At 41.6% G+C, this 12,626-nt stretch overlaps 1 protein-coding gene across 2 annotated transcripts in view; it reads left to right on the forward strand.

Moving 5' to 3' along the window:
* Positions 1–12,609, forward strand: part of dpysl3 (dihydropyrimidinase like 3) — a 116,760-nt gene extending 104,151 nt beyond the window's left edge. For both annotated transcript variants that reach the window (XM_034178000.1, XM_034178001.1), the window contains exon 14: positions 12,485–12,609. In XM_034178000.1, coding sequence (XP_034033891.1) covers positions 12,485–12,579 — 95 coding nt within the window. In that variant the 3' untranslated portion in view covers positions 12,580–12,609. The remainder of the gene's footprint in view (positions 1–12,484) is intronic.
* The last annotated feature ends 17 nt before the right edge of the window (positions 12,610–12,626 follow it).

Below are 12,626 nucleotides of genomic sequence, written 5' to 3' on the forward strand. Positions count from 1 at the left end.
ACCACATTTAACTGTTTTAGTCTGTGGTGCAATTGAAGGTGCTATATTATTTTTTCTTTTTGAATTTTTATGCTTAAATAGATTTTTGCTAGTTATTGGTGGTCTGGGAGCAGGCACCGTCTCTACGGGGATGGGGTAATAGGGGGATGGCAGGGGGAGAGAAGCTGCAGAGAGGTGTATAAGACCACAGCTCTGCCTCCTGGTCCCAACGCTAGACAGTCACAGTTTGGAGGATCCCAAAAAATTGGCCAGATTTCTAGAAATGAGAGCTGCTCCCTCTAAAGTGGGATGGATGCCGTCTCTCCTAACAAGACCAGGTTTTCCCCAGAAGCTTTGCCAATTATCAATGAAGCCCACCTCATTTTTTGGACACCACTCAGACAGCCAGCAATTCAAGGAGAACATGCGGCTAAACATGTCACTCCCGGTCTGATTGGGGAGGGGCCCAGAGAAAACAACAGAGTCCGACATTGTTTTTGCAAAGTTACACACCGATTCAATGTTAATTTTAGTGACCTCCGATTGGCGTAACCGAGTGTCATTACTGCCGACGTGAATTACAATCTTACCAAATTTACGCTTAGCCTTAGCCAGCAATTTCAAATGTCCTTCGATGTCGCCTGCTCTGGCCCCCGGAAGACAATTGACAATGGTTGCTGGTGTCGCTAACTTCACATTTCTCAAAACAGAGTCGCCAATAACCAGAGTTTGATCCTCGGCGAGTGTATCGTCGAGTGGGGAAAAACGGTTAGAGATGTGAACGGGTTGACGGTGTACACGGGGCTTCTGTTTAGGGCTACGCTTCCTCCTCACAGTCACCCAGTCAGCCTGCCTTCCCGACTGCACGGGGTCTGCCAGGGGGGAACTAACGGCGGCTAAGCTACCTTGGTCCGCACCGACTACAGGGGCCTGGCTAGCTGTAGAATTTTCCACGGTGCGGAGCCGAGCCTCCAATTCGCCCAGCCTGGCCTCCTGGCGTCTTGTCTTGTCTTTTCTTGTTCCATATCTCCTCCCTCAGTTTTACAACTACAGTCAGTTTTACAATATTTTTTCTGTGCAGTTAGACCTTGTTGAAGGTCAAGGTCCTTGGGACTTTGTAATTGGGACATTTTTGGCCTGGGGAGTGTGAGAATGGCCGTATACTTGTACATAATGTAACAAAACTCTCCAGTGAACTCTGGTGCGACATATCTGTTTTAAAACCAGCTTAAATCCAGTGAACAAAGGTTTCTGCAAAACACAGAGTGTACGAGCACGCCGGGTGCAAACTGTTCACACATTGTGCTCCCGAGTGGGCTCTTGTGTAGCGGTATGAACGCTTTGTAACTATTCCATAAATCCACAGTAATCCAGGTGTGGAAAGGTTTATGCATCGCTTGGATTTGTCTAGCACTCCAGGTACAAGCTAAATTGAAATTCTACCTCCAAACTCATGATTCCTACATTAAATATTATACAAATAATTAATGTTTATGAGTTCAGTGGTACAAATATTTCATGAGGTGAAAGATGGAATGTTCCATTCAATGAGGTGAAGCCGAGTTGAATGGTACTTTTCAGCTTTCACCAAATTATATATTTGATCAATTGAAAGAATGAATAACGGCTAAAATAGATGTCATTTGATATTATATTAATTTATAAACAACAGAAAAGGGACTTACATTTTGGTGTGGTGCTTTGACATCAACAGTTCAACACAAACTTTAAATAGGAGTCCAGCTTTTCATCCTAACAGCTCTTCATGCCTCCAGATGGCTTATAGCGTAGTGGATTTGTTTTGTGTGGACCTATATTTGCACTGTAAATGCAATGCAACACAAATGGGATGAATAATCCATGTCACATGAAATACAAAACACCAATCAAATGACAAGGATCCACTCAGCTGTTATATAAACATAAATAACTCAGTTTATTTGCTTTATCCATCACCACAGCACACATCACCATAGCAATGCTTGCTCTTCTCTGTTTTTCTCTCTCTCTCTCTCTCTCTCTCTCTCTCTCTCTCTCTCTCTCTCTCTCTCTCTCTCTCTCTCTCTCTTTCCCACTCTCTCTCTCTGAAGCTGATGTTTTTCTTCAGTCACCATGTTTGGCTTCAAACTGTATTCAGGGGTAGCAACAATTATACACGTCAAATTTTAAGTATTATTGGATTAATGATTAGTTTGGGCTAAAATCCTTTCATTAATAGTCTCAAAGTACTGTGTAATATTGTTTTAGTATTTTCAAATAGTATACAGTCCTGTGTGAAGGATTTTGACACATTTAGTGAAAAATAATGAGAAGCTGTTCAATATCTAATACTTAGAAATAAATATAACTAAGTGAAATATCGCACAAAATAGCCACAAGAAACCCCCATATATTTTCAAGAAAACAAACTCTCAACTGTTCTGTTAGATTAAAGTTGCAAATTTATGAGAATAACTCAGAAATGGTGTGAGGTTTTTTTACGTCGTGGAATCACATCATAAGTGTATTTTATCTGACTGCTTTGTTTTTAGACACTGATGAGTTTGTAAAGCAAGTAAATTTGTCTTTAGACCCATGTGAGTGAAACCTACAGTGATTTCTCATTTGCCCCATATGCTTACAAACATTCCTGGGGGAATTGCTATAATGTGGATGGATGGAGAAAAGCAACAACTTTTCTGTTTTTGTGGTGATGTCGATGCTAGGCAGGGTGACCTCAAGAAAAAAAATTTAGAAACGAGATCTCAAAAAGGTTTCATTTATTTCTCCAAGACAATCATGAGGTCTAAATCAAGGTCTAAAACAGTGGTGTCCAAACTATTCCAGAAAGGGCCGAGAGGGTGCAGGTTTTCCTTTGCAGACTGACTTCAGCAGGTGATTTCACTGATGAGCATCACTCTGTGCAGGTGGAATCAGTCATCAGTGAAAGGAAAACCTGCATCCTCTTGGCCCTTTCTGGAATACTTTGGACACCACTGGTCTAAAATAATTCTCAGATACAAAATAGGAACTAAAATGACGCTGAAGTGAGAAGCTGGCTTTTGTCTCTTGAGCAAAATATGAGTAGTAAAATTTACATCTGGGAAGTGGGGAGGAAATCCTAAATCAGCGGACACCTGCGACTTACCTCTCTTTGAGGAATAATGGGTCATTAATGTGTTTCACAGTAAAATACACTCACTGGCCACTTTATTAAGTACACCTGTTCAATTGGGCAGCACAGTCTTATTTGAGGGCAGTCGCTAAAAGGGTAAAATATTATGCATATGATGTAATTTCTCTACTTCCTGGGACAGAAACATGGCACTTTCTCTGAGATTTTGGGCAAATTACACGTAAAGAAACTGAAAATACAAAGAAAAAATGATGATGCGGTGGAAAGTGGTCATGTGTTGCGGTTTGTTTATGACCTGGAGCCCAAACATGTCAAGGCTGTTGTGTAGGTGAGAGAACACAGCTACTCTGGTTAGCTGTGTAGGCTAACACTTACCGACACGACGTCTCACTTGCCTCATCTTCCTTTCTCCACTGGGAACTGAAAAAAAACCCTGCCACTTTTTGTGACTGCTTCGGTGATTGCAGCTGAAAACAAAACAGTACACCATTTTCCCGTGTGAAGTTATGCTGTGTATATTATTACGCAACGGGAGCGGCTGTCCCTATAAGTTGTCAAATCCCGCGATATCACGCAGGGTTCAAATGAGACTGTGCTGCCTTATTGCTTGTTAACACAAATAGATAATCAGCCAATCACATGGCAGCCGACTTGCTGAAGTTCAAAATGAGCGTCAGAATGGAGAAGAAAGGGTTCTTGGTGTCAGGCAGGCTGGTCTGAGTATTTCAGAAACTGCTAATGTACTGGGATTTTTGCGCACAACAGGGTTTACAGAAAATGGTCCGAAAAAGAGAAGATAACTAGTGAGCAGCAGTTGTGTGGATGAAATGGCCTTGTTGATGTCAGAGGTCAGAGGGGAATGGGCAGACTGGTTGAATGGGTGATAGCGTGATGCCATCATGTCAGTATGGACCAACTTCTCTGAGGAATGTTTCCAAAACCTTGTTGAATCTAGGCCATGAAAAATTAAAACAGCTCTGAAAGCAAAGGGGATCCAACCTGCTACTAGCAAGGTGTACCTAATAAAGTGGCCTGTGATTGTATGTATTTGTTAATTTGTTGTAGCCACATTTCATTTGAATTCATGTCACATAAATTAATGGCTACTAATGTTATTTACATACTAAAATGTCCTTGTGATCTGGTGTATGTCTTTAAAACCACACGGAGTTTAAAGCAGAGGATCAGTGAACATAAACATTCCATCAGACGTCCTGATCCTAATTAACCAGTAGCTGCCATTTTAATAATCTTTCTCATTCAATTCAATTCAATTCAATTTTATTTATATAGAGCCAAATCACAACAAACAGTTGCCCCAAGGCACTTTATATTGTAAGGCAAGGCCATACAATAATTACGTAAAAACCCCAAAGGTCAAAACGACCCCCTGTGAGCAAGCACTTGGCGACAGTGGGAAGGAAAAACTCCCTTTTAACAGGAAGAAACCTCCAGCAGAACCAGGCTCAGGGAGGGGCAGTCTTCTGCTGGGACTGGTTGGGGCTGAGGGAGAGAACCAGGAAAAAGACATGCTGTGGAGGGGAGCAGAGATCAATCACTAATGATTAAATGCAGAGTGGTGCATACAGAGCAAAAAGAGAAAGAAACAGTGCATTATGGGAACCCCCCAGCAGTCTAAGTCTATAGCAGCATAACTAAGGGATGGTTCAGGGTCACCTGATCCAGCCCTAACTATAAGCTTTAGCAAAAAGGAAAGTTTTAAGCCTAATCTTAAAAGTAGAGAGGGTGTCAGTCTACCTGATCCGAATTGGGAGCTGGTTCCACAGGAGAGGAGCCTGAAAGCTGAAGGCTCTGCCTCCCATTCTACTCTTACAAACCCTAGGAACTACAAGTAAGCCTGCAGTCTGAGAGCGAAGCGCTCTATTGGGGTGATATGGTACTATGAGGTCCCTAAGATAAGAAGGGACCTGATTATTCAAAACCTTATAAGTAAGAAGAAGAATTTTAAATTCTATTCTAAAATTAACAGGAAGCCAATGAAGAGAGGCCAATATGGGTGAGATATGCTCTCTCCTTCTAGTCCCCGTCAGTACTCTAGCTGCAGCATTTTGAATTAACTGAAGGCTTTTCAGGGAACTTTTAGGACAACCTGATAATAATGAATTACAATAGTCCAGCCTAGAGGAAATAAATGCATGAATTAGTTTTTCATCATCACTCTGAGACAAGACCTTTCTAATTTTAGAGATATTGCGTAAATGCAAAAAAGCAGTCTTACATATTTGTTTAATATGCGCTTTGAATGACATATCCTGATCAAAAATGACTCCAAGATTTCTCACAGTATTACTAGAGGTCAGGGTAATGCCATCCAGAGTAAGGATCTGGTTAGACACCATGTTTCTAAGATTTGTGGGGCCAAGTACAATAACTTCAGTTTTATCTGAGTTTAAAAGCAGGAAATTAGAGGTCATCCATGTCCTTATGTCTGTAAGACAATCCTGCAGTTTAGCTAATTGGTGTGTGTCCTCTGGCTTCATGGATAGATAAAGCTGGGTATCATCTGCGTAACAATGAAAATTTAAGCAATGCTGTCTAATAATACTGCCTAAGGGAAGCATGTATAAAGTGAATAAAATTGGTCCTAGCACAGAACCTTGTGGAACTCCATAATTAACCTTAGTCTGTGAAGAAGATTCCCCATTTACATGAACAAATTGTAATCTATTAGATAAATATGATTCAAACCACCGCAGCGCAGTGCCTTTAATACCTATGGCATGCTCTACATACATGCACATCCTGTTGCATGTATGTACAGCTGCCAAGAGGTGGAGATATCAATAAAAGATTATGTCAAAAAGAACTCTTTTGGATACACACATTAGACTCTTTACACCACAAGGGGTTAAATCTTGATTTTGATATGAATGTTATGTTATAATATGGATTTTTAGGGATTTGTTTGAGGTCTTTATTTGATTATGGTTGGAGATATTGCATTTTATGATGGTTTTCCTAATGTCCTAACCTGTTCAATATATGCAGTACTTTGTCTTATATACACCTATATGTTTATCTTTTTTTTCTGTTTTTGATAGAGGTATTCACTGCTGTGTAGAGAGGACACCATTATGCTTTTATCCATCTGAGCAGGATTGGTGCAGCACAGGTGTCACTGAGGCACTGATTGGCAGTTGAAACACATAAGATGGTTCATCATACTCATGTGTTGGTTGTTATTCTGATGAAGGTCCTTTGAATGAAAGCTTGGTGTATTAAAGAGACTTTCATTGATAAAGTGCACAGATATTGTTTTTTTTCTGGTTGGTTTTTGGTTGTCTGGCACCTTGGCATCTTTGGTCATGAGTGTGGTGATTTGCTTCCAGTATCTATCTATCTATCTATCTATCTATCTATCTATCTATCTATCTATCTATCTATCTATCTATCTATCTATCTATCTATCTATCTATCTATCTATCTATCTATCTATCTATCTATCTATCTATCTATCTATCTATCTATCTATCTATCTATCTATCTATCTATCTATCTATCTATCTATCTATCTATCTATCTATCTATCTATCTATCTATCTATCTATCTATCTATCTATCTATCTATCTGTCTGTCTGTCTGTCTGTCTGTCTGTCTGTCTGTCTGTCTGTCTGTCTGTCTGTCTGTCTGTATTGTTTTTTACATAAATTAATGGCAGAAATGGCAGATGTGTCCTCCTGTTGTTGACTCTAGCAGTGTTTGCTTCCACTGAGTCAGTGGTGCCAATACTACCAGTTTAATTTAGAACTGGAGCCTGAAAAGAACATTTTGAACTTGTTGAAACCATTTGTTTCTTCCTGTTTGCGCTGGCGTGATAATTATTGTAATTGTTACATCACGTTGCTCTAATCCATAGGTGTCAAACTGATTCCAGACAGGGCCAAGAGGGTGCAGGTTTTCTTTGTAACCACCAACTCCAGCAGGTGATTTCACTGATGAACATCACTTTGAGCAGATGGGAAGAGTTCATCAGTGAAATCACCTGCTGGAGTTGGTGGTTACAAAGAAAACCTGCACCCTCTTGGCCCTTTCTGGAATCAGTTTGACACCTATGCTCTAATCTCACGGTTCCCATGAAAAAGTGAGGGAGTAAATACCACCCTCTGTCACAAATCTCCTGCTGGATGGCCCAGTTTTGTGGAATCTGAAGAAAATGTGTTCCCATTATCCCCAATCAATTCCGCTTTACCCCACCAGGACGCATCAGCACTGAGGAGCTGGAGTCACAGATTCAGCTTGATTATAAATGTTCAGCACTAGAAGTACAACATCAGACAGCAACCAACAACTATTTTCACTCATTTTTATGTCTTCATCTGACTTATCTTGTCCAACTAGAAGTGTAAAACCCAAAGAATTTTTAAATTCACATTCAGTTTACAGTTACGTAAATTAGAAAACCATTTTACAAGTATTTTGGTTTATTTATTTTTTAAATATGTGAAAATCATAAACAACTACCATACTTTCAGGAGTATAAGTCACACCTGTCAAAAAATGCTTCTTGAAGAGAAAAAACATATAATTCACACCGGGCTATAAGTTGCACCTTTTTCTGTATTATCTTCTTCTTCTTCTTCTTTGTCTTTCGGCTGTTCCCGTTAGGGGTTGCCACAGCAGATCAATCGTTTCCATCTCACCCTGTCCTCTGTATCTTCCTCTGTCACACCACCCACCTGCATGTCCTCCCTCAGCACATCCATGAACCTCCTCTTTGGTCTCCCTCTTCTCCTCCTGCCTGGTGGCTCCATCTTCAGCATCCTTCTCCCTATATACCCTGGTTCCCTCCTCTGCACATGTCCAAACCATCTCAATCTCGCCTCTCTGACTTTGTCTCCAAACTGTCCCACCTGAGCTGTCCCTCTGATATGTTCATTCCTAATCCTGTCCATTCTTGTCACTCCCAAAGAGAATCTCAACATCTTCAGCTCTGCCACCTCCAGCTCTGCCTCCTGTCTTTTTGTTAGTGCCACTGTCTCTAAACCATACAACATAGCTGGTCTCACTACTGTTTTGTAAACTTTCCCCTTCACTCTTGCTGATATTCTTCGGTCACAAATCACTCCTGCCACCTTTCTCCACCCACTCCACCCTGCCTGCACTCTCTTCTTCACCTCTCTACCACACTCCCCATTACTTTGAACAGTTGACCCCAAATATTTAAACTCATCTACTTTCACCAGTTCTACTCCTTGTAACTGCACTATTCCACTGGGCTCCCTCTCGTTCACACACATGTACTCAGTCTTGCTTCTACTGACTTTCATTCCCCTTCTCTCCAAAGCATATCTCCACTTCTCCAGACTAGACTCAACTTGCTCTCTACTCTCACTACAGATCACAATGTCATCTGCAAACATCATAGTCCATGGGGACTCCTGTCTGATCTCATCTGTCAACCTGTCCATCACCACTGCAAACAAGAAAGGACTCAGAGCTGATCCTTGGTGTAATCCCACCTCCACCTTGAATGAGTCTGTCATTCCGACTGCGCATCTCACCGCTGTCACACTATTCTTGTACATGTCCTGTACTACCCTAACATACTTCTCTGCCACTCCAGACTTCCTCATACAATGCCACAACTCTTCTCTTGGCACCCTATCATAAGCTTTTTCTAAGTCCACAAACACACAATGTAACTCTTTCTGTCCTTCTCTGTACTTTTCCAACAGTATTCTCAGAGCAAACATTGCATCTGTAGTGCTCTTTCTCGGCATGAAACCATATTGCTGCTCACAGATCTTCACCTGTTTTCTAAGCCTAGCTTCTACAACTCTTTCCCATAACTTCATGCTGTGGCTGATCAGCTTTATGCCTCTGTAGTTACTGCAGCTCTGCACATCACCCTTGTTCTTGAAAATAGGAACCAGCACACTTCGTCTCCACTCCTCAGGCATCCTCTCGCTTTCCAAGATTTTAGTAAACAATCTGGTTAGAAACTCTACTGCCATCTCTCCTAGACATTCCATGCCTCCATTGGAATGTCATCTGGACCAACTGCCTTTCCACTCTTCATCCTCTTCATAGCAGCCCTCACTTCTTCCTTGCTAATCTCTTTTACTTCCTGATTTACTCTCACCACATCATCCAGCCTTTTCTCTCGCTCATTTTCTTTATTCATCAACTCTTCGAAATATTCCCTCCACCTTCTCAGCACACACTCCTCACTTGTCAGCACATTACCATGTGCATCTTTTACCACCCTAACCTGCTGCACTTCCTTTCCAGCTCTGTCCCTTTGTCTGGCCAATCGGTACAAGTCCTTTTCTCCTTACTATTCAACTTCTTGTACAGCTCGCAATATGCCTTTTCCTTTGCTTTTGCCACTTCTCTTCTCGCCTTACGCCACATCTCCTTGTACTCCTGTCTACTTTCTTCATCTCTCCGACTATCCCAAAACTTTTTCGCCAACCTCGTTCTCCTTATGCTTTCCTGGACCTCTTCATTCCACCACCAAGTCTCCTTATCTTCCTTCCACTGTCCAGATGTCATACCCAGTACTGCCCTAGCTGTCTCCCTCACCACATCTGCAGTATTCTTCCAATTGTCCAAATTGCTTCCCCTCCAACTAGTGCGTCTCTCACCTGCTCGCTAAATTTCACACAACAGTCTTCCTCCTTCAGCTTCCACCATCTGATCCTTTGTTGAGCTCTCACTCTCTTCTTCTTCTTTACCTCTAAAGTCATCCTACAAACAACCATCCTATGCTGTCTAGTGACACTCTCTCCTGCTACCACCTTACAGTTTGTGATTTCTTTTAGCTTGCATCTCCTATAAAGAATGTAGTCCACCTGTGTGCACCTTCCTCCACTTTTATATGTTACCCTGTGCTCCTCCCTTTTCTTAAAGTAGGTATTCACCACAGCCATTTCCATCCTTTTTGCAAAATCAACTACCATCTGTCCTTCCCCATTCCTATCCTTGATACCATATCTACCCATTACTTCCTCATCACCTCTGTTCCCTTCACCAACATGCCCATTGAAGTCTGCTCTTATCACCACTCTTTCATGCTTGGGCACACTCTCCACCACCTCATCTAACACACTCCAGAAATCTTCTTTCTCCTTCATCTCACAACCTACCTGTGGGGCATATGCACTGATGATATTCATCATCACCCCTTCAATTTTCAACTTCACACTCATCACCCTGTCAGACACTCGCTTAACCTCCAACACACTTTTAACATACTCTTCCTTTAAAATGACCCCAACACCATTTCTCTTTCTGTCCTCACCATGGTACAACAACTTGTACCCACCGCCGATGCTCCTGCTCTTGCTTCCCTTCCACTTGGTCTCTTGCACACACAATATGTCTACCTTTCTCCTCTCCATCATATCAGCCAGCTCTCTCCCTTTACCAGTCATACTACCAACATTCAAAGTCCCCACTCTCATTTCCACCCTTCTAGTTTTCTTCTTCTCCCGCTGTTCGTGGCAACGTTTTCCTCCTCTTCTTCATCGTCGTCTTCGCCCAGCAGTAGCCCAATTTCCACTGGCACCCTGTTGGGCAATAGCACCGGTGGCGGACGTTGTTAACCCGGGCCGCGACCGATCCGGTATGGGAATTCGATTCTGAGTCTGCATAGTTGGGTTGGCTTGTTTTACGCCGGATGCTCTTCCTGACGCAACCCTCCTCATTTATCCGGGCTTGGGACCGGCACTCAGAATGTACTGGCTGCACACCCCATGTGTCTGAGTTATGAGCTCTTTAATTTGGGATTTTTATGCACATTGTTGTCGTGTATTTTTTTTTTTTATTACTGGCATTTATTCTTTTATTTTTGGAATTTATTTTGTTTACTGCTTTGATTCTATGGGAACCCCCACATGCCTCTTTGCTGTAACCACATCCAGATAATCACCGTTCAGTCTGAAACTACTAGTAACAGCGGAACACCACATTTCCAACCTAACAGTTCTTCAAAATGTGATCTTTACTAATCTGGATACATGTCTTACTCGTTGTGAATATAACAGTGTTTAACAACATTTAAAGTCACCTCAAAATTATTCCATTAATGACAAAACGCATCATGACATAAAGAGCATCATACATGGTTAAACTCAAAGTTGTGAAAATTGCAAACAGACCAACTAATTTTAAGGTTTCCGGTCCAACGCTTGAGATCTGTGGCCCAGAGAACATTTAATTTAACCTTTATTTAACCAGGTTGGTTCCATTGAGATTGAGATCTCTTTTGCAAGGGAGACCTGGACACTTGTCAAGTTTCCAATTCACCTAACTTGCATGTCTTTAAATGTGAGAGGAAACCGGAGCACTCGAAGGAAACCCACACAAACATGGGGAAAACATGCTAACTCCACACAGAAAGGCCACATACAGACAGTTTGTACTGTGCTCTACACGCCATAAACAGTATTCTGGTTGAAATTTGGCAAATCATTTTTTAAGAGGTGGTTAATCATTGTCTTGGATCTGACAGTAAAACAGCACCTTGTAGGACTGTCAGGAATAATCTACATGACATTTTGAGCAATTTGTACTTTTTGAAATTCAAAGAAAACATGCTTTACAACACCATCTAGTGTTCCAGTTCCACCACATTTGGCTCTGCAACTTCTTTGACAGAGGCCATACATATACCTGCCTGATTTCATGCTGTTTGGTGATCCATTCCTGAGAAAACACATTATGGTCAAACTTAAAGCCATGATAATTGCAAGCAGAGCAACAAATTTGAAGGTTTTCTGTCCAATTATTGAGACTCCTGAACCAGAGAACATTTTAACACCAATCTGGATTTTCTATGGCAAAAATCCAGGGCCGAGTTCATTTGGGCCAATTTTGCATATTTTGCAAGTTGTGAAAAGATTTTCCAAGCGAGAATGCATGTGGCCTGCATTGTTAAAATGGGCTCACTCCACCGATTGCAACAGTATAAAGTTTTCCTGTGGTTGACCCCATGCATCAAATGTTATTAGTGTTAACACATTTTTATTAATTATAATGCCACCTAGTGTCTTTCACCAGCCATTTTTTGTATACGGCGAGTTTTTCTGACATCTACCAACTCTGTAAATGTCACATTTCATCTCCGTCTGGTTTAGGCTGCCCAACAACTTTTTGTGCCTAAAAAAACCCCCTAAACAATAAATAAATAAATAAATAAAATAAAATCGGCACAAAAACAATAGGTTCCTTTGACCAGCTTCACTGCTTCTCGGACCCCAATAATGAACTTGTGAATTTTTGGTATGTAAGTCGCACCGGAATATAAGTCGCTTTCCAAACTAGTAAAAAAACTGCAACTTTCAGGAAAATATGGTAGTTTTATATTGATCAGCTAAAGGTTTCATTGCCTAATCATTATGCTGTTTTTCTGTCCCTGTGTTCAGGTCCACCCACTCCTGACGAAACCCCCGTCAGGCCCGCTGGCCGGCGCATTGTAGTGCCCCCTGGTGGCCGTTCCAACATTACATCCCTCAGTTAAAAAGTGAGACGAGGGCAGGGGATGCATCTCGAAAACGACTGCAGCCA

The sequence above is a fragment of the Thalassophryne amazonica genome, chromosome 9 (assembly GCF_902500255.1).
Source record: "Thalassophryne amazonica chromosome 9, fThaAma1.1, whole genome shotgun sequence".
Taxonomy (NCBI): domain Eukaryota; kingdom Metazoa; phylum Chordata; class Actinopteri; order Batrachoidiformes; family Batrachoididae; genus Thalassophryne; species Thalassophryne amazonica.